Source organism: Populus trichocarpa, chromosome 6, assembly GCF_000002775.5.
Source record: "Populus trichocarpa isolate Nisqually-1 chromosome 6, P.trichocarpa_v4.1, whole genome shotgun sequence".
Lineage (NCBI taxonomy): Eukaryota > Viridiplantae > Streptophyta > Magnoliopsida > Malpighiales > Salicaceae > Populus > Populus trichocarpa.
In genome coordinates this window covers 3839418-3861876 of record NC_037290.2, presented here as the reverse complement: position 1 = coordinate 3861876, position 22459 = coordinate 3839418, and the positions used below count along the sequence as shown (strand labels likewise).

Genomic DNA, 22459 nt, shown 5'->3' with positions numbered 1-22459 from the left:
AAGACTGAGGCTGGTGCTTTCTGGTTTTTTATCATCTTCTGTAATAGGGTCTCGAACAAGTGGAGCGACTAACAAAATCTTCTTCATGGTTACAGCTAAAAGATCATCAAAGTATTTATCCTCAATCTCTCTCAAATTCCTGACAAACATTATTCCAGATGATTGTTCCAAGTGTTGAAGAATTCAGTATTGAAGGGAAAGAACATCTTTTGCAGAATCTTGAATAATATTCCTGAGCTCTTGAAAGCATGAACTAAAACAAATTTTCCTTATTGCCAATAACTTGAGCTCATGGTTTAAAGAAATCACAAATAAGAAAATTTGACCTTAATGCTGTCAGAATGTTTCAGAAGCTACTACTTGGCCATATCAAATGGTTGCATCGAGTTTCGTAAGAGATGATTTGGAAAGATCTGAAATTAAAAAGAAAAGAATAAGAGACTGAGATTGTTTGTTGCTATTTATTTCTTTTTCTTTCTACAACAGGTTTTTGCATATTTAACTGTTTCTGCTAGCTTTTTCTCCATGTTGTTCTTCTCTTTTGCATTGCTAGAAAAATAGGGTGCAAAATGGCTATGACAATCATGTTTTTAGCAAAAACAATTGCCAAAAACAATCAAGCATGATGAAGAATCATGTCATGTTATTAAACAATACGATTTTCACTACATTATTTTGCTTTGTTGTTGTTTATTTGTTTTTCTTTTTACAACAGGTTGCTGCAAATTTGACAATTTCTTTACAGGAGAAACATGCATTTTCACTCCACTTTACTTTAATTTAAAATTTTGCTTCTATATGTATTTACTAAATCTGTGTTGATTTTCTCATTTACAAAATATCATTGATTAGTTAGGATCCAGTCACAGTGAAGTGCAGGCCATTCATCTAGATCAACTATAAGCATGTAAAAGCATTTTAAAAATGCTTTTCAAACAAAATGATATTTTTGTATTTTTTTTACGTCGAAAAACTATTAATTTAAAAAATAAAAGCTATCCAGAGCAAACAGGGAGCCCGGGCCCCGATAACCACAAATTTTGACAGACACTCTCCCGCTTGGGCGCCTGCGGGCTACTAGAGTAGGCCTGGGCCTTGATTGCCCGAAGGCGCAGTCTGAGAAAATATTGGGGCCCACCCATTGTAATATATATGACTTTCGTCCCGCCTTCAGTTTTCTCTTCCCGATGTGGGATATCAACTCTTTGGGTCCTTAAGAAACTATTATCCTGTACCCTGTACTAACAAAGTGCCGAAGTGTTTTTTCTTCTGGTTCCTAGTCTAAGCATGAAATCTTTTGAGATAAGCACAAGTTTTATAAAGAACCAACTGCGTAAGATACATGGAGTCAGTTTTCAGTTCTGGATGTGGTGGTCGCTTTCGTTGTTATAACGTGGCGTGAAGTCTCTAAGGTGATGGCTTGCCTTCAAAAGCTCAAGGTCTTTGACAATGTAACAATGAGATTTGAATGCTACCGTGTAACTAATGATTCTGATGCATAAGATAGTAAGGATGGCTGGTTGGATGGATTCCGTATTACAGGATCCTCGCTATTGCAAACAGCGATTTGAATGCTCATCATGTCATCTGACCTTGGCTTGGCCATCTCAATCTGTCCAAGGACCTGAACTTTTGCAGTATAGATCAAGCCAGATTCACTGGTGATCCTCCTTCCAGGTCTCCTTAGCCTGCCAGTGATTCCACCATAAACAAATGTTTTTTTTTCCTTTCCCCTACCTGTGCTCCACATATGCAGTCCTAAATCAGACCCCAGTTTTAGAACTTTCTTCCCATTCCAACTACGGTCATTTGGAATTCTGAGCTCCCTTAAAGAACCATTGCCAACACAGACTGAGTTCCATTCCTTCAAAAAAAAAATCTGAAGCCTAAACCACCCTCCGATCTTGGTGTGAGCAACTAAGTCCCAGGCTACCTTGGATTCACTCTATTAAAATGCTTCCCACTTCTTTTTTTTACCGAATTAAAGATGCTTTCTCGGAGCATGGTATTCTTGCAATCCCCTCTCCCACTTCTGCAGCAACTTAGCAAGTGCCCAGGAAACTGTGGCTATAGATATGCTTATGAAACCAAATAGTAGTTTCTTAGGAAAGCAAGGATTTTGGTTAACACCAACGAATTGAATTGGCTGCCTAACGAATTCTCATACCTTTAATTGCAGTTGAACGTAATTCATACCATCCAAAATTTAATGCATCGGAGCACAAAGAAACCACATCTTGCTCTTAGAAAAAAATGAACTTTACATGTCAATCATATTCTCCCGTGGCATAAAAATTCAAATTGTATTCATTCAACTTTAAACGTCGTCAAATAATTACATACTATTAATTACAACTTAATTTAGAGAACTCAACGTTATAGCAAGAAAAGCCATTACAACATAGACGAGGGTTTTTAAAAATAAAACAACATCTTTTTAGTGAAAAAATAAGTTTTTTTCACCCATCTAGCCTCAAGCAAATTCTAAATCAATACATCATTACGTTGATTCAGCCAAGTCTCTTGGGATTTAGAGATTTAAAAAGTTTGAATTATAGTGCAAGGTATTTTTTAAAATAGGTTTTTACTTAGAAATATATTATTATTTTTTTAATTTTTATATCAATACATTAAAATTATCAAAAAAACAATACTAACATATTAATTTAATATTTTTTCAATCCAAAAATATTTTTTTAAAATATATATATAAAAAATATAAATTGTGTCAAACACTCCTTAACTGCTTGCTTTCCTCTTCAACTCCTTTATAAACCAAAAAACAATCACATACGACTAATTTATTTATCTTTGGCACCTTACACGCGTATAAAGAACAGGATAAAGTTTGTTGTTCGTATCCCACATCGGAAAGAAAGCAGCAAAGACAGGACGAAAAGCGTATAAAATAGAATGGACGGGCTACTTTACAACATACTTACCTGGACGGGGTCTTTGGGCGATCAATAAGGCTCAGGCCTAGGCTGGTGGCTCGCATTGCACTCAGCGGGTGCACCAGTTTAACATCTCCCCAAGTGGGAGAGTGTACGTCAAAATTTGTGGTAGAGGGGGCCTGCGCTAGCCGCGGCCCCTGTCTAAATGAGTTACAAATATTTTCACTTGTATGCCCTATTTTCCGATAATCCGGGTGTAATTAACAGACTATTCTACAATATTATAAAGACCAGTAAATTTGCTTTTACATTTGTGAGAATCTTATGCATTCCAGATTATATGATAAAGTTTATAATTTCTGAAACGTAGGCTACTTTACAACATACTCACATTGCACTCAGCGGGTGCATCAGTTTAACATCTCCCCCAAGTGGGAGAGTGTACGTCAAAGTTTGTGGTAGAGGGGGCCTGCGCTAGCCGCGGCCCCTGTCTAAACGAGTTAGAACTATTTTTACTTGTATGCCCTATTTTCTGATTTATGGTTAATATTTCTACTTCAGAGGCATATAATAGGGGTGTAATTAAAAGATTATTCTACAATATTATAACTTTACTTTTACATTTGTGAAAATCTTGTCCTTTTCCAGATTATATGATAAAGTTTATAATTACTGATCGTACTAATATATATTTATATATATGTGTGTGTGTGTGTTGTAGATAGTACTCTCTCTCTTAAACTCCACTCTTTGTGAGCAAATCAAATAAACTTAGAGGTAGTGCCACCAACTTTGTGTCAAGTTGTAAATAGATATAAAGAGAAAATAATCATTAACAAGTATACTAAAAGAATTGGGTTTTTCTTTACAAATATTCATTATTTTTTTTTATTTTTTTTCTAATAATGTAATTTTTTAAAATATCATCCTTATGTTTTTTTTTCTTTTTATTTAATCATTTTGTGACATAATTCCATGATATAAAATTTTAAATTATAGTAGAAAGATAAAATTTAAAGTGAGGACTTTTAGGATTTTCATTTGGGTACAAAGGTTTATTTTATTTATTTTTCAGTCTATATGTTTAAGAAAGGAGAGAGAAACTCACATGAAAATAATATATTTGCTAGTTTACAATAATTTACTCCTTGAATTTGAGATAACAGAGAGAAATTCACTAAAAAACAACAAAGTTGTCGGTTAACTACATTAAAGCCACCAAAAAAGACAATCATTGTGTTAATGGATTTCTCTTCTCAAAAGGAGTTTAATGAAGGTAAAAACAAGTTGGGAGGAAAAGTAGATTAAAGTTTGTTTTGCTTATTTTGATTAAGTTGATTTTTATTTTTTAGAGTGATTTTGGGGTTTTAAGTGGTTTTTAGATGTTTAGATGGTTTTTTGAAGGTGTTTTCAGGTAAAAAAGAGTTGAAAATTGTTTTTTTAAATAAATAAACTTGGACTTTGATTTTCCAGTCACCGAAAATGATAGGAAAATGACTAAGTGGTGATAAGTCGCTTGCCATTATAGTTGACCTACCACATGTGTTTTAAAAAAATAAATCTCATTGAAATATTGTTCGCCTAGCTTTATGCTGCCCTGCTCCTGATGAAAAAAAACCCAAACTCGGTCTTGACTTTCCAGACTGAGATGCACCTAGGTTTTTTTTTATTAAGGTTAAACATGTGTGCTTGACCCATCAACGCTTGACATTATTTTTTGTTATTTATTTTTATTAATTATTTCTATTTAAATATTGATAATTTTATATTTTTTTAGTTACATGACATTTTAAAGAGATTAGTTTAATTTGCAGTGAGTTTTTGTATTAGGCTTAAAATTAAAAATTCAATCACTATCCAACATTAAAATTAAAAATTCCAAGTTTTTTTTACTAGGCTTATCCCTTTGCATAACTCACTCTTCTTGAACTTAGCCTTATCGATACATAATCATCGATCTTTGCTAAGCTATCGACTAGGCAAGTCATGACATATATTCCCAATTGACTAATCAAAATCAACTCCATACTATAATTAGAATTAATTAAGTTGAAGATCAGGATATCCCGTCAGCTGGCTCACCTTTCTATTGTGCTTCGATAGCTTGTGTGAGGGGAAATTTAACTTTTATTTTTCTTTATGTTTTTCACATGTCAAAAATGTCCGCGAGATTAATTTGTAAATGCACGAAAGCAGGTTCGATTCCCCCTTCTCGAATTTTTTTTTTTTTTATATTGAAAAACACTTCTTGAAAAGGTTTCAAAACACTAAGCCAGTTGATTCTCGAGGGGGGGGAAATAAATAAAAGAGGCAAAAATGCTTCTCGATGGAGACAAGACCAATCTACGCCGAATCGGATTCCTTTATAAGTGGACGATATTCCATACCAAGCCAAAACTCTTGCTGGTCTAGTGATCAAACTATTCAAATAGGCCCTTGCTTCATAGTCAAACGCCGAATCGAATCCATCATTTTTGTGGATTAGATTCCATATCAAACCCAAAATTTTATTGTTGTTCCCGTAATCAAATCACACTGGAATCCATCAAAAGAAATCTGATATTATTCCATTGTAATAACAACTAATCGTACCGCTCCTTGTATCTTTGGCTAAACACAATTGAGCTCTTAATGTTTCAAATTTTTTTACTTTGGTCCTTCAAGTATTCAGGTCAAACATTTTTCTATGGATCGATGGGATATAACTAAGTTAAGAAAAAAAGATCAAACAACTCGTCGGAAGAAAAAACCTACAACTTGAGGTTTATATGGTTATTAACTTCAGGCCCGTAAAATTAGACGAGGTGTGCGCAAACTAACCCGGACATTCACATTAATAAAAAAAAAAACTCACAACTTTCGATTGGGTTGTCAGAAACAATATCTAATAAAAGGATTGGTTAACTATAGTCATCATTGGTTGAAAAGACATTCAAATTAGACTTAGAAGATATTGTTTGAGTCAATTTTATTATTTTTCTTTTTCTTTTTTGATTTGTAGTTTAATTTCAAATTTCATGTTATTAGAATTCTGATTTTTCTGCTGGTTATTGTTCTATTCAAAAAGTTATAAACTTCATATTAGAGAAAAATAATCAATAATAAAATACGAATTCTGATTCTAGTTAGTGGAGAATCTCTATCGCTTTTTATATCTGCTTTCTTCTTTTTCTGGCTGTCAATCAAGACAAATATCAATTCAACTGTCGAAACTTTTCAACGATCATGATTAAAAATCTTCTCTCCAATTCGTAGTAACATTTAAGCCGAGAAGTGTGGTAGATAATATATAGAATTTTATACTTCACATTATCAGTGTTGTAAAAGAGCTGGTGGCTAAGAGAAGGTGAGATGAAAACATCAATACTTGTGATTCTATCGGTGAAAAGAATGAAACGAAGCAAATTCTTAGGCTTAGTTTGAACAAGTTTACAAAATATTAACATGATATTTAATTTTCTGTTTTGTTTTTGACATTTATTTGATTTTAAATTCGGCTATGTTATTTTTATTGATTTTTTTTTAATTTAAAAATAATTTTGATTACTTTATTTTTCAATATTAGATTGTTTAATGATTAAACTTTATAGTTTTAATTAATTTGTTTTCGTGGGAATAGCTTTGTTTTAGCAAAAAAAATCCATCTTTGTTATTTTTTTAGTTAATTTTATTGTTGTCGTATTTTTTATTCTTTGTATTATTAAATTGGCCGAATTTATTAAACCCAGTCATGATTCAAACCTCAATTTTTATTTTTTATTTTTTTGCTTTTTTAGAAATGCTTGCATTATCTTATTAATTATTTTTTTACATTTTAAATTTTTTTTTGGCTAGCCTACAATATAATACGGGCATCAATCTAGTTAACCCTAATCAAAAGGAAAAAAACAACAGAGTAATTGTTTCGAGAAATATAGAATATGCAATGACGAATCTCTTTAATCATTGGTAATAGCCAAGGCAATTTCTTTAAAATATTCCCGAAAGTATTGTAGAATTTGCTCCTTGAGAAAGGGTACTTCTCACTCTATAAATTGCAACAACTTCTCTATACCACTCACTCTCTTCTTTTCTCTACAATTACACTCAACTCAACTTCTTCTTGATGAGAATTATAAATTAAATAGTTTAGCATAAAGTTATAAATTAGTAGAATATATATTAGTCCATCAACAACCATGCCAGTAATCAACATAACTTCCATCAGAACATCATCAAATGGAGCCTGGCAAGGTGATAATCCCCTGGACCATGCCTTCCCATTACTAATAGTTCAGACTACCTTAATCGTAGTGGTTAGCCGTCTTCTTGCCTTCCTTCTCAAGCCCCTCCGCCAACCCAAAGTCATTGCTGAAATAGCTGTGAGCTACTAAATTCTTTAGAATCATACATCTGTGATTTTATGTTATTGATCATGCATTGATGATGTTCAAATTTATATTTTCAGGGTGGGATTCTGCTTGGACCATCAGCTATCGGACGAAACAAAGAGTACTTGAACTGGATTTTCCCGAAATGGAGCACACCGATACTCGAATCTGTAGCGAGTGTTGGTCTTCTTTTCTTTCTTTTCCTGGTAGGTCTAGAGCTTGATTTATCCTCAATTCGCAGGAGCGGTAAGCGTGCTTTTGGCATAGCAGTAGCAGGAATATCACTCCCATTTGTCTGTGGCGTAGCTGTAGCATTTGTCCTTAGAAAAGCAATTGAAGGAGAAGATCAAGTTGGTTATACTCAGTTCTTGGTGTTCATAGGGGTAGCACTTTCAATCACAGCATTTCCTGTTTTATCCCGCATTCTTGCAGAGCTCAAGCTACTAACAACTCAAGTAGGGGAGACTGCAATGGCTGCTGCAGCATTTAATGATGTCACGGCTTGGATCTTGCTAGCCTTGGCAGTTGCTTTAGCTGGCAATGGGGCAGATGGCGAGCACAAAAGTCCCTTGATATCAATATGGGTTCTTATTTCAGGTGGTGCCTTTGTTGCAATCATGTTAACTGTGATCCGACCTGCTATGAAATGGATTGCCCGCAGATGCTCCTCGAAAAATAATATGATAGATGAAGCTTATATATGCTTCACATTGACCGGGGTTCTGGTGTCAGGATTCATTACTGACCTTATAGGAATTCATTCTATTTTTGGTGCCTTTGTTTTTGGACTCACTATCCCTAAAGGAGGTGTGTTTGCAGAGAGATTGATAGAGAGGATTGAGGATTTTGTTTCGGCTTTGCTTCTCCCGCTTTACTTCGCTTCTAGTGGTTTGAAGACTGATGTGGCTACAATTCGTAATGGAAGGTCCTGGGGGCTTTTGGTGCTGGTTATAACTACAGCTTGTGCAGGGAAGATTATTGGCACCTTTGTAGTGGCGATGATGTTTATGATTCCAGCAAGAGAGTCTTTGACGCTTGGTGTGCTGATGAACACCAAAGGATTGGTGGAACTCATCGTCCTTGACATTGGCAAGGAGAAAAGGGTGAGTTAATTGACTAATTTCCACTTCCCAGTAGTTTCAAGCTAGCATTCAAGTTTTCTCGGAAAGTTATTTTAGTGCTTAGAAACTAGTACAAGTGAACCCATTAGATACAGACACAATCTACTGTTTTGTTTAGTTAATTGAAAGATTCGCCGCCTCAGGAAACTAAAACGAGATCGAATCCGGAACTATACTATTTCAGCCACTTCAGGAAAAGTAAGGTACAAAAAGGCGTACTCCTTGCTCTCAAAAAATGAAAAAGAAAGGGAGTATTATTCTTTGAATCTTTGTTTCCTATACTGGCGAAAACAAGAAAAAAATATATCATATTTTAAATTCATGACTTTCTATACTAACTAACTCACTAACCAGATTATTGGTTACCGCTATAACACGAGCTGAGTTAATTGTTTTAATATAAAAAAATATTTAGATGTTATTAATATATATTTTTTAAAAATATTTTAATCATGATTCAAAATTTGTTACATATTAGATGAAACTTTTTTAAATTTTAGGATGGTGACACACTGAACAATATTTTTTTTTAAATATTAAGATGATAATATATTAAATCGATTCAGGTGAACCTAGATTAATCAGCAAAATCTGTGAGTTGAGTTATGAGACCGTGATATATTTAAAATATGCTTAATTTAAGAAAAAAGAATAAAAATACAAATCGAGTAAATCTAGGTAAACATGCCAAACATATCACACCCAAGTTATGAGAATGAAATTACCCTATAGAAAATAATTAGAAAAAAAAAAGGTTAGTTCTTAACCAACCCATTGTCAAAGTGCGAAATTGAAAAAATATTGATTTTTAAAAAGAAATAAAAAGGAAATAGTCTAAGTCAATTTAGGTTAACCCGTCAAACTCGTGATATGGATTATAAAACCAAAATAACTCTATAGAAAACAAACTGAAAAGAAATCAACTTTTTTTTAAAAAAAACGTTAAGTGACAAAAACATTTTCATCCCCACATAATACAAAAATAATAATTTAATTGATGTATAATTTTCTTATATTTTTTTAAATTAAGGTTTTTTAAAAAATAAAAGCCCTTTCAAAAAAAAGCCCAAGAGTAAAATCCAAATGGACCGGTGTCAAGACCTAAATTCAAAGTTAGGCCCGCATACTTGCACATTTTATTTTTTTGGCTTGGTGGATAACACGTCATCCACCTAACCATTTTTTTCAAATGACACAAATGACTTGTTGTGTACAACTCCAATTTTAAATGACTAAAGGGTTGTAAAAAAATCACGGTAAGGGTTTTTTATGTCCAAAAATCGAATTTTTTAACTTTTGATTTTAGCCAAAACACTTTAAAAAAAATATCATAAAGATCTAAACCTAACCCAAACAATCTAAAAATCCAAAATCAAACTAAATTCAAAAAACTTATTAAGCTCAAATCTATTATCTCAGTCAAGGAAAAAAAAAAGAAAACCTAGATGAAACTTCGCTCATTAAATTGAACCCGTTGACACTAAAATCAATATTTTTCATGCTATAATCAATGTCAATCGGCACTTTTTTTTTTATCATTGAAATCTGAAAACTCTTACTTTTCTTTCTCAAACCAAGAACCTAAAAATAAGAAAAATAAGATAGCAATACAAATTTCTTGTCAATTTTAAAACTGTCACTCATTTTTTTTTTCCACTTCAATTCATTTTCTTTTAATCTTTTATTTTTTCAACAAATTTATTTAATTTGACCTTTAATTTATTCTAATAAGAGTGAAATAAAAAAAATTAGAAATGAAAAAAAAATAACATTGTTGCAATCCACGATTCCATATGTCCTGGTCCTCGGTATATTTTGCATAGTGATTTAACCACGGCTTACTGTTTTCTATAATATAAAACTAATATGTGAAATTTTATGATCTCTTTATTTACATATATTACCATTCATTGTGAAAAAGCAACTAGGTGCGGGAAATTGCGTAGAAATGTTTCTCATAAAAATTGATAATAGATGTTCTTGTTAGAGATTATAACGAGTATCAATATGTCAGGCTTTTATTATATCAATGCTCAATTCATTATTTATCGATAAAAAAATAGATATTTATATTTTATCCATTTCAAGTTTCTATATAAAAACTGATTATGAGAATACTATTTATTATTCAACAAAAAATAAATAAATTACAATAAAATGTCTTTCCTATTTAAAAACTAATTAAGAATATGGTAACCCACGCCGGTGCGTTATTTCATCTCTAATACAGTCATTTTTCTTTTCTACAGGTCCTTAATGATGAGAGCTTCGCAATCCTTGTTCTCATGGCACTCTTTACCACCTTCATCACCACCCCAACCGTCATGGCTATCTACAAACCCGCCCGTGGTGGCTCCTCCACTAGCTCCCACCGCAAGCTAGGTGACCTGACCACCACAAAAGGCACAAAGGACGAGCTACGTATCCTTGCTTGTGCTCATGGATCTGAAAATGTACCTCCACTTGTTAGTCTCATTGAGTCAATAAGGAGCACTAAAAAATCCCAACTCAAACTCTATATCATGCATCTGGTGGAGCTTACTGAGCGATCATCATCAATCATCATGGTCCAAAGGGTCCGTAAAAATGGACTTCCATTTATTAATCAATCTCAGTCTAGTGAATGGAATGATCGAGTCACAGGGGCATTCCAGGCTTATAGCCAACTGGGCCGAATTTCTGTGCGCACCATGACATCAATCTCAAATTTGACTACCACGCATGAGGATATTTGCCAAGTGGGAGAGAATAAGAAGGTAACTCTGATCATTTTGCCATTTCATAAACAATTGAGGGGAGAGGGTGATCAGATCATGGACAATGTTGGCCATGGATGGAGAGGGGTGAATCAAAGGGTGCTAAAAAATGCACCTTGTTCAGTGGCAGTGCTTGTGGATCGTGGATTTGGAAATGACTCTCAGATTTCAGAGGCTAACACCAATATAACCCAAAGGGTCTGCATCATGTTTTTTGGTGGACCTGATGATCGTGAAGCCTTGGAGTTGAGTGGTAGGATGGCAGAACACCCAGTGGTTAAAGTTACCACTGTCAGATTCGTCCAAAAAGAAGGGCAAGAAAAAAACCATGTTGTGTTACAGCTTTCACCATCCGAACGTCGTAGTACTGAACTAAGTTACAGCTTCTCCACTGCTATAATGAACCCAGAGAAGGAAAAGGCATGTCCTCTCAGCTTCCAGACCTACTGTGTGTGTGTGTGTGTGTGTGTGTGTGTGTGTGTGTGTTATTAAGTTCAATTAAATTTCTTTCTATTTTTTGTTAATTTTCTGATGAACTTAGCAGGACCTGGACGAGACTGCCATAGCTGAATTTAAGAGCAAGTGGGAGGGGACAGTAGAGTACACAGAGAATGTTGTAAGCAACATTGTTGAGAGAGTGTTAGCAATAGGAAGGAGTGGGGATTATGACCTTATTTTTGTTGGCAAAGGCAGGTTTCCATCAACTATGATTGCAGAATTAGCATACCGCCAAGCTGAACATGCAGAGTTGGGACCTATTGGAGACATATTGGCCTCATCAGGGCACGGTGTGGTCTCTTCAGTGCTGGTGATTCAACAACATGATTCAGCTCATGCAAAGGAGGCTCCAGTGTCGAAGGTGGTGCATTCCGAGCTCGAGAAGTCAGCCGAAGAGTCATGGAGTGTGGGAGAGATTACAAAGGATGCTGTGTGACCTTATGGTGAAATGAACATAATATGCTTTGCAGATGTAAGATTTGGCGAGCTGTAATTATTTAGATCTGTGTCCTGCTGTTGGTTCCTTCAACTAGCTAGGTTTCCCTACTAATATCCAAAGGTTAAAAATAATTATTAAGGAGTCCATTATGATGATGGGATTTGGAATTTGGATTGCTCAATGGCTTTTAATTATTTTGATTTCAAAAAAGAAAAAAAAATAACTATCTTATATACGTATTACGTACTCTTTTTAAATTTGCATGCCTTCTACCTAAATATTTTTAATATTTAAGAAATTAAAATTTAATTAATATATAAATTGATTTGAAAATATTTATTATAAATGATTCAAAAAAGTAATACTTATGACCAAGTCCTTAACATGAAAAAAAAATAAAAAAATACAAAGCTACATATAATTTTTTTTATATAAATTAATTAATAATTAATCTTTTTATTTTTCATCCATCATTTAACTCATTATAGTTTTCAACAACGCCATGCTTGAGAACTTAAGACCTGACACTAGACAGTCTTCTCCTGTGAATCTATAAGGAATTTAAGAATGTAATAATTATTATTTTTTAAAAATATTTTTTATTTAAAAATATATTAAAATAGTATATTTTTTTAAATTTTTAAAAATTATTTTTGATATCAGCATATCAAAATAATTTTAAAATATTAAAAAAAAATTTTAAACAAAAAAATTTATTTTTTTAAAAATATTATTTAAAACACAATTCCAAACTGCTTTCAAGTTTCCAATAAATATATATATTTTTGGGACACCTAAAAATTAGTTCCCAACCAAGGTATAATTTCACAAGTAAATCTCCAAGCCTTCAAAACTTTGCTAGATTTAGCTCAATTTTTCAGTATTATGAGTTTAGTTTTGTGTTTCAAATTATTTTTATCTAAAACAATATTAAATTAATTTTTTAAAATATTTTTTAATATTTTTAAATAAAATAAATATTTTAATATATTTTTAATTAAAATATTTATAACAAAAATATTTTACACCCCATTACAAAACATATATATAATTTAGTGGATTGTACTTAATTACATCTTTCATTAAAGTTTAAGAATCTAATTTCTTTGTAAAAATTATAATTATAATTATTTTTTAAAATATTTTTTTTAGAAAAATATCAAAAAATTTATTTTTAACATAAGTATATTAAAATAATATAAAAATATTAAAAAATAATAAAAAATATTTTTAAAATACAAAAACAAATTAACACAAACTTTAAAAATTCAGGGTGTGAGATGAAAACTGCTTAGACAGACCCCAGTATCTCTCTCTCACATTCTCAGCAAGCAAAAGCAACGAGGAAGGATGGAGACAGAGAAAACGAAAAAGAAAGCAGCGGCTCTCTCGCTTCAAGAATTCATCTCCATTACGTCTCCTTTGCTCGATTTAGAGAAGGTTTCTTTCCTCCTTTATCTTCTTCTTCTTCTTCTTCTCTCCAGTCTCCATTATTATCTACTGCTATCCTATAAATTTTTTTTTATCGTTTTCAATTAAATCAAAAGTGAATAAATTTAATTATTTATTTATATAGGAATCAGAGATATCAGCATCTATTGGTTCAGGCGCGTTAAGAAATTTAGATTCTGCTCAGAAGAAAGGTTCTACGATTCTCAATTTGAAGTGCGTTGATGCTCAGGTAAATTACTAAATACTTTGTTATTGTTTAATTTTAATATATTTAAATTTAAACTCAAAATATTTGAATTATATAATAGACAGGTTTGATGGGGAAGACGCTACTGGAGTTCCAATCTAATAAAGGAGATGTTTTACCTGCTCATAAGGTGAGCATTTTATTTTTTAATAATAGTTGGCTGTAAATTTGATTTTTTATTGCGGCATTTTTTTTCATAATATTTTTTTTGGTGTAGTTTGGCACACATGATGTGGTTGTCTTGAAACCGAACAAAGCTGATTTAGGATCCCCTGCTCTTGGTCAAGGTGTTGTTTATCGGTTAAAGGTAATAACCGGGGATTTGAAATAGAGGTTCGGGTGATTACAGTGTTTGTTTTGGCTATAAATTATTGTTTGGTTGATTGGTGGCAGATATTTTTGTTTTGGATATTGAACAGGACTCGTCTATTACTGTTGCTTTTGATGATATACCGGATGAGGGTTTAAATAGTCCGCTACGATTGGAGAAAGTTGCAAATGAGGTACATTGTTTTAAATTTTCTAAAGATTTCTTGTTACAGGCTTTGCGTGACAAGCTAGTGTGGGATAAATGTTTGTGCGAGCTTATTGTTTCTTGGTTGCAGCATAGAGGATTTTATTTCATTCATTTGATTCTGTGAGTAGTTTAGTCCTGGATTATGTGAACCATATAGTAGGTGAAATTTGTGTCGTATTTTATCTGCCCCCTGTAAGCTTTTTCAGCCTTGTGGTTGTAAAAACTCCCTTTTTGTATGCTTTTTTAAAAGAAGTCAAATGATGTTTATGTGGTGCTTTTGTGATTACCATGGTGAAAGCAGCTGCAAAAAAGCTTCTAACCAAAGCATGCCAAAGAGTGCTTTTGAAAAAGCAGATATAATAAACAGGCTCTATACCTAATGGCTTGTAAATACAAGTTATGCAGTCCGATAAATGAATGAGAGAAAATGTAATCACCTTGTGGTCTATGTAGGGATTAATTTTAGTTATCCTGAGGACTGCACTTTTTCGAATTATGATAGTTGGGGCGAGATTGCTGTAGGTTTGGATTTCTTATGCAGGTGACATATCGGAGGATGAAGGATGCCTTGATTCAGTTGAGCAAAGGTGTGCATAGAGGCCCCGCTGCTGACTTAATTCCTGTTTTATTTGGAGAGAGACAACCAACAATGTCAAAAAAGGATGTTACATTCACCCCAATTAACTCCCACCTTGATCACTCTCAGGTGTGCAAGTGCATTCTTATAGTTCTTTCTACTGCCTATATGATGGCTCCTCAGTTCTTTATCTCGTTCCTCATTTTAAGATAACTCAAGGTTGCCACTAATATTAAATCTGATGGGAATGAAACATCCTGGCAATAGTAACCATATGCACTCTCCCTGATAAGATCTAGCCTTTTATTATTCTGTGTCAACTTTACATGAGGCTCTCTGTGCATGAGAGTATGGCTTTCTGTGTGTGGATCAATCTTACTGTATAATCAAATGAGGAAGCAATGGTATTTTGAGTTTTTTTTTTATGAGCAAACTCTCAAGCAGTTTACATCATTTCTGAAATATATTCTCTTATTAGAAAAGTTAAACCAGGTGCTTTTTGGTTTTGAATCTTGCATGTTACTGGTTGTATTTCATGCTATTCAACAAGCTAAAAAAATTATTCTGCTTGTTTTCTTTTTCTGTCTTTTCTCTCTTTTTTTTTTTTTCGGGGGGTCAAGAAAGATGCCATTTCAAAGGCACTGTCATCAAAGAATGTATTTTTGCTACATGGACCTCCTGGAACTGGAAAAACCACAACTGTGGTGGAAATTATCTTGCAAGAAGTGAAAAGAGGATCGAAGATTCTTGCATGTGCTGCTTCAAACATTGCTGTCGACAACATTGTTGAGCGACTTGTTCCTCACAGGTATGTTGATTCCCTAATGTATGGGTAAGTAAATTAAAATTTGGAATCTAACCTTGCATTAACACGATTATAAAGATTTCTTTGCAATCCTGGTAGTGGTTCTTCCTCAAGTTAAACAATGCGATTATGAATTTAAGATCTAATTTGGACCCCCCCTAACAAGTAAAGGTTGTTTGAGCAAATAGGAACTAAAATCTTTGAACTGCTGGTTTTTTTTTTCCCTTTCTCACAGTCAAGCTAGTTAGATTAATGCTGAGTAGTTCTTCTGTGCTGATTGTTCATTAGTGTCATCATGGGTAAGTATTACAAAAATTTCTCATTCTCATTTTCCATTCCCTTATCAGAGTAAAGTTAGTGAGATTGGGGCATCCTGCACGCTTGCTACCTCAAGTATTGGACAGTGCACTTGATGCACAGGTATACTAAGATATTTGATGTTTGGAAATAAAAAAATAAATAAATTGAATTTGAGGTTCTTATCTCCATGTTCATCTACTTGAGGTACATGTGCTCTTTCATTCAGGTTGTTCACTTATTGAATTCATATTTGTACATTACAAAATGTTGGGATTTGGGATTGTCTTGAGGATTCTTGTGGTAGCATTTGGGGATAACTATCTTTATTTTTGTTTGCTTTCTTCAAGGAACTGAACTTAATGTTTACGCTTATTTCTTGCTTGATAAGTTGTCATTTATCAACATCTATGCAGTTAGCATTTTTTATTGCATACGAATATAATACCTTTTTGCCATTTATCAATACACAAACCTTCCTCCATGTTTTCTAGTTGTGGATATGATAATGAGGAAGGAAGTTCCTTTGTTTACCCCAATTTTCTTCCAAAGTGGATAGAGCACTCTTGATGTACAATGATTTTTTTCACATACTACTTACTTACATTTGAGTTATCATGTTTTTCTTATGCATATGGTTCTTTGCTGTCAGGTTCTACGGGGGGACAACAGCGCTCTTGCAAATGACATTCGGAAGGAAATGAAGGTAGAGATTCAGATCTTAACTTGCTCCTCCAAATATATCTTTATTTGCTATTTCAGGAAATAGACATTTTGTTTCCTGTGTTTATACAATTAATCCTTCCCCACAGGACGCAAGTCATTATAATTTGCAGAAACAAATTTTGATTTTAAAGCAGAAAGGTAGTCTGCATTCATTTTTTTGTGATAGTTTTTTGAGGCCTTGCATGGTAGATGACAAGAGTCATGGCATCTTTGAAGCCGAGGTATTTAGACTAGAAAAGGGGATGAATAATTGAAGTATTCATTCATCAAGTTAAATGTAGAGGGTTTGCCTGGTGAAGAGTGAAACAGTTGAAGGCTATTTAGAGTGCTCTCTTTAAGAGTTGAACTCAACCAATCCAACTAAGCCTAGTCACAAACTATTTGAAAAAACTGGTTTTTTCCTGTTCTGTTTATTAAGAAATACACAACTTTGTTTTTTCTTATGAAAATAATTTTGAATGTGGACAATTTACTACTATTTCAATAGAGAATAATACTCTCACCAATGAGGCTGAATGATTTTAGCTCTAATGCTATGGACATAAAACCTGTAGTTTAATGTATTTAATTAGATGTGAAGAAAATACTTCTACTGCAAGGTTGTATTTGAGTTTGAACTTTTATAGCGTTGCATTAAAATATCATAGATGTTGAATGGGAATAGATGTGATTCTTACAAGTGCTTAATCCTTTGATGCAAATGGGAAGGCTACAGATGTCCTCAGCAACCTCATGTAGATGCATCCTAATTCATATATATATAAAAAAAACAGTTGAAATAGGCAAGGAACTTTTTTCCTTTTTTTTTTGAAAAAAAAAAAAAAAAAAACAAAGAAAAGAATCTACTCCTTTGCTGCAGTCTAAAGTAGTTGGCAGTAGCTATAACTTCCTGAAGGATTGTGTAATAATACAAAACTAAAATATCAAGAATTGCTACCAGAAAGGAAAAGGGAAAAAAAACCCTTAAAAATAAGTATGTTAACCTCTTTCTTTCTTTTTTCAAGTGTAAGCTTCTTTTTGTGCTTCCATAATTTAGTGAAGTGCCTCATATTCCCCAAATATATCTCCTCTGCATTTATTCAGGCATTAAATGGAAAATTGTTGAAAACCAAAGATAAAAGCACAAGAAGAGACATACAGAAGGAACTCAGGACTCTTTCAAAAGAAGAACGTAAAAGGCAGCAGTTAGCCGTGATAGATGTAATTAAAAATGCAGATGTGGTGTTGACGACTTTGACTGGTGCATTTTCTCACAAGCTGAATACTACTTCGTTTGATTTGGTGATTATTGATGAAGCTGCTCAGGCACTTGAGATAACTTGCTGGCTTGCTTTACTGAAGGTACAATATTACTGCAGTTATAAAACTTGTATTTGCACTTTCAGTGAAACCTGGGTATGCAGGAATTGAACATTTGCTAAACATGTAGGTATGCCACTCAGAACATAGTACAGTCACTATCTGAGCATTGGGGTGACCGGAAGAGCCAGAGAGGCCATGCCTCCTCCCCACACACATTCACCAAGTTTCCTATGGCTGCCCAAGTCCCATTAGTTGAGTAGAGCCCTTGTATAGAAAATACCCTCCATACCCCCCCCCCCCACACACACACACGCGTGCGCGCGCCCCACACAAAAGGGCGTGGAAATTGCCTTTAGATTTCCATTATTCAGAGTCAAATAGGTCTTAAGTCTTCAAGATCTTGGTGGGGCTGGTTATCTCCCACCATGGCAATTTGTTATTATCTTTACATGGTTTGTAAAGAATACAAGGTTTTCAAAGACATGATATAAAATGAGTGTTTTTAACATTACAACCACCACTAAATGACATGTGATCATTTCTTCAGGGTTCAAGGTGTATACTTGCAGGAGACCATCTTCAGCTTCCTCCAACCATCCAAAGTGTTGAAGCTGAGAAGAAAGGGTTGGGAAGAACCCTCTTTGAACGCCTCACGGATCTGTATGGAGATGAAGTCACTTCTATGCTCACTGTCCAGTACCGCATGCATGAACTAATTATGAACTGGTCATCTAAAGAGCTTTACAACAGTAAGGTGCTCAGATCATCATTAGGTTTTGGCTGCATGATAAAATTATTAGTAAATAAACCAAAATTGTTGTGATTGTATAACAGTGTTCATCATCTTTTTTTGGGTCTATGATGTTTATTCTAGATCAAAGCCCATCCGAGTGTTGCTGCACATATGCTTTTTGATCTTGAGGGTGTCAAGAGATCCTCTTCTACAGAACCGACCCTTCTTCTTGTAGACATAGCTGGGTACGTAGTATATTGTTGCAATATGCTAAATAGTCTTTGTTTTCTTAGAGGTGGTCAGTGCACATGAAATTGCCTGTATCTTTAAAATGCTTCAAGAAAACAGAACTTACTCCTTTTAATTGAAATATTAGAAGATTTATTTATTTCTGAGTGAAAATAAATTTCAAATCAAATCAGAGCTGGAAACAGTTGAAGTATCAGGAGAAGTGAAGTAGATTGGATTTTATTCCCAGATGATATCAGGAGGCCTTCTATGCTAGGAATCTTTTTTCCCCTCTTCCTCTTCCTCTTCCTCTTCCTCTTCCTTTTCCTTTAAATTAGATTATAACTGGTTCACACTTCACACTTCTCTGATCCAGGTGTGATATGGAGGAAAAGAAGGATGAAGAAGATAGCACAATGAATGAGGGAGAAGCTGAAGTTGCAGTGGCCCATGCAAAGAGACTTGTTCAGAGTGGAGTCCAGGCTTCTGACATTGGAATAATTACTCCTTATGCAGCACAGGTATAGAAGTGTATATCTTTTGAGCATTTTTTTTGTTATGTGCTTCTAGATAAGTAGCTGCAAGGCAAGTGACAATCTGCTCTATGCACATTCTCAATCCCTGGGATAGTTTGGCCTTATATATGCTGCCACTGGTACTGCAGGTTGTCTTGCTCAGGATATTAAAAAACAATGATGATAAGCTAAAGGATATGGAAATCTCAACAGTGGATGGTTTCCAGGGTCGAGAGAAGGAAGCCATCATTATTTCAATGGTTCGATCAAACTCAAAGAAAGAGGTATTTTAAGCCTCTTCAGTACGCCTTTTTGTTTCCTTTTAGATTTAGATTATTAAGATCAGTTATAAAGATTATATAGCATCTTTAGCTATTGAAACTTGGAAACTTTTCCAAAACATTTCAGGTGGGGTTTTTGAGTGACCATAGGCGGATGAATGTGGCTGTGACACGGGCAAGAAGACAGTGTTGTCTTGTATGTGACACAGAGACAGTGAGTGGTGATGGGTTCTTAAAGCGATTAATTGAGCATTTTGAGGAGCACGGGGAGTATCTAAGTGCATCAGAGTACCTCAATGAATGATCAAAGATAGCTAGGGAAGAGGGTATTTTTAAACTGTTGGAGATTATCAAATGGCTTGCTAGAAGACATTACTTGGAAGTATTTTCACTATCTGTATTTGGATCAAAGTAATCTGATAGTTGATCAGAGCATATTTTGCTTCTTTTAATTTATCTAATTATCTGGAAAAGATTATACTTTGTATTTTTTACTATAATTTTGAAATAGATAAAAAATCTCTTGTCCAGATATTCTTTTGCATTGTAGGTAATAGGTTTTCTGATAAATTAAACTACACACAGGAAAAGTTTTATCATTATATGAAGTGATAGGCATGGAATTGTGATAAATGTAGGCAATTCTGATTGTGTAGTCGGGGTTTGAACCTTCTCATTAAATCAAGAGAAAAGGAAAGCCTGAAAGAATGGCTTCTCACAACAGTCATAATCAATGAGGAATTTGCCTCGCAAGAGAATTTTTATGAAGGACTGCATTCGCATATAATTTTATATGGGATATGCTGCATGAGAAGCATTTATATCTTCTTTTTTTCTCTCTCGTCTTTGCGTCTTTTCATTTTGTCATTGCTCATTGTTTAGTTCTTTGCTTTAGCAGACCTTCACGGTTCAACTGTTGGTTAGCAAGTAGCAGCCTGATCCTTACTTCCAGGTAAAATTCTGACTACTAAGCTCATTTTTTTTCTCTCTTGACTCACAAATTAGACATTTTTAGGTTTGATCCTGCATGTGAGCACAGATAATGAGAGGGCTTGTTGATCAATTTATTATAATGAACTGTGAAGGTCTGCTAAAGCATAGAACTGCGAATGTGAAAAATCTACCTTAAGATTATTTTGTCCATCAATGATCTTGTAACATGCTTCCTTGTGAATTCCCCTTGTTGTAAAGCTAGCAAAATTACAGAAGCACAAATAAACCTAGCGCAGCCAAAATCAGTCGAACAAAACATTTGATGAGAGTTCACATCAGCCATGGGTCAAAAAGAAACCTAGTGAAATGCTACTATCATTGCAACAGTGAACTTCCCTCTACCCAACCCTTGCTACTATAACTTATACAGCAAACCTCCCTTGCTTCTCTCTCTCTCTCTCTCTCTCTCTCTCTCTGTGGTAAGGTCAAATGCTTTCTAGTCTGATCTATGTTGCCATGGAAATGACTAACTACTATCACAGAGCAATTCAACGGGCAGTAGATCTAGAGCAAACTACAGTATGGCCTAATTAAGTGAAAACAGACATCCTAGTTCCAATCAAGTAGGCAGCAAAGTTAGCTTTCATTCTTCCTAAATCATTTTATCCTCCTAGAAGTTCCAAATGGAAGTTGGGAAAGCCAGCTCTTTTTGGATGTCATAAACTGGGAAACTATTAAATTCCTCTCCTTGATGATCAGCAATTCCATGCATTTCAATCAGTGAATCCCAATCGAAACTCTTGTCTGCCAAGGCTGTAAGTTCGTTTTGATCTTTATGTGAAGATTCTGGCTCCGTGAAATGTTCATCGACATCATTGTTATCTGGCTGATTCTCTTCTTTCAGTATGCCCAGCTGCTGAAGGAACTCGTTTAAATCAATCTGTGGTTTCTCGTCATGATTTGTTAGCAGCATCTTCTCTGATGATATCTCCTCATCTTTCTCTGCTGCAGAAACATTTGCAACATGGTTTTCATCACTTACAATCATCACTTCAGTTCTGGATTCAGAGGAAGAAGAGCTAGAAGCAACAGAGGATTGATTTAGGGGCCTGTTATTCTTGAGTTCTTGGAGCCGCTGATGGATGACATGAACGCTAGGCTGTGCATGAATATTAAGCAACCCACAAGAAGGAAACATTGAGATGAAGTTATTGGAAGGAATCCATTTGAACTTCTGTGATTTGTTGGGAGGGCTAGAGCTTGACTGAAGGTGAGGTAGATTAAGATAAGCATTTGGTCCATACAATCTCCTTGCAGCCTCATCGTAGGCCATGGCAGCTTCTTCCGCCGTAGCAAAAGAACCCAACCATAGTCTTGCTCTCTTCTTGGGTTCCCTTATTTCTGCCACCCATTTGCCCCATGTTCTTTGACGTACCCCTCGGTAGTCACACATGGCGTTTTGAGGACCACCTTTGCCTCTTGTTGGACCTTTCTTCCACGGCTTCAATGGAGATTTTCCGCAATTCTCCATAGAGTTTTTAGGGTGTGAAAGTAAGCTCAGTGGGGGGGTTTTGAGTGAGAGTATTGACTTGGGGAGTGCAAAAAAAGGGTGTAAAGGCGCGGGATATGTAGTGTGAGAGAACAGCTTTGGTTTAAATGTTGTCACGCTGAGGAAGAGTTCATGCCCATGTGACCGTTTGTGAGTGTTAGATAATTTCAAAACTTTGACTTTTTTTAAATTATTTCGATGGTGGCGTTTTCTATTTTA

The 22459-nt window shown here is 34.4% G+C and overlaps 3 protein-coding genes and 1 non-coding gene across 5 annotated transcripts; 3 read left to right on the top strand and 1 right to left on the bottom strand.

The window, feature by feature from the left end:
• The first annotated feature begins 2934 nt into the window (after window positions 1-2934).
• LOC112328059 (U1 spliceosomal RNA) lies at window positions 2935-3094 on the top strand. Its single transcript, XR_002982710.2, has one exon. It is a non-coding gene; the product is annotated as a U1 spliceosomal RNA (small nuclear RNA).
• A 3852-nt stretch (window positions 3095-6946) lies between these two features.
• Window positions 6947-12259, top strand: LOC7485454 (cation/H(+) antiporter 20). Its single transcript, XM_052453521.1, has 4 exons — window positions 6947-7255; window positions 7342-8367; window positions 10635-11561; window positions 11686-12259. Exons 1-4 carry the CDS (start codon window positions 7073-7075, stop codon window positions 12073-12075), a joined length of 2526 nt encoding a protein of 841 aa, XP_052309481.1. The 5' UTR covers window positions 6947-7072; the 3' UTR covers window positions 12076-12259.
• Window positions 12260-13359: 1100 nt separating this feature from the next.
• LOC7496151 (uncharacterized) lies at window positions 13360-20288 on the top strand. 2 transcript variants are annotated; one of them, XM_002308929.4, is made up of 15 exons: window positions 13360-13518; window positions 13655-13759; window positions 13839-13907; window positions 13995-14084; window positions 14197-14280; window positions 14836-15000; window positions 15492-15679; window positions 16024-16096; window positions 16626-16679; window positions 17783-18040; window positions 18549-18755; window positions 18876-18979; window positions 19339-19483; window positions 19627-19761; window positions 19886-20288. In XM_002308929.4, exons 1-15 carry the CDS (start codon window positions 13429-13431, stop codon window positions 20060-20062), a joined length of 1944 nt encoding a protein of 647 aa, XP_002308965.3. In that variant the 5' UTR covers window positions 13360-13428; the 3' UTR covers window positions 20063-20288. The 2 variants fall into 2 exon arrangements, with proteins under 2 accessions (XP_002308965.3, XP_024459680.2); XM_024603912.2 differs by lacking the exon at window positions 13360-13518 and having other exon boundaries at window positions 13843-13907.
• A 525-nt stretch (window positions 20289-20813) lies between these two features.
• LOC7496150 (dehydration-responsive element-binding protein 2F) lies at window positions 20814-22301 on the bottom strand. The gene has a single exon (XM_002308009.4). It carries the CDS (start codon window positions 22220-22222, stop codon window positions 21362-21364), a length of 861 nt encoding a protein of 286 aa, XP_002308045.4. The 5' UTR covers window positions 22223-22301; the 3' UTR covers window positions 20814-21361.
• Between the last annotated feature and the right edge of the window lie 158 nt (window positions 22302-22459).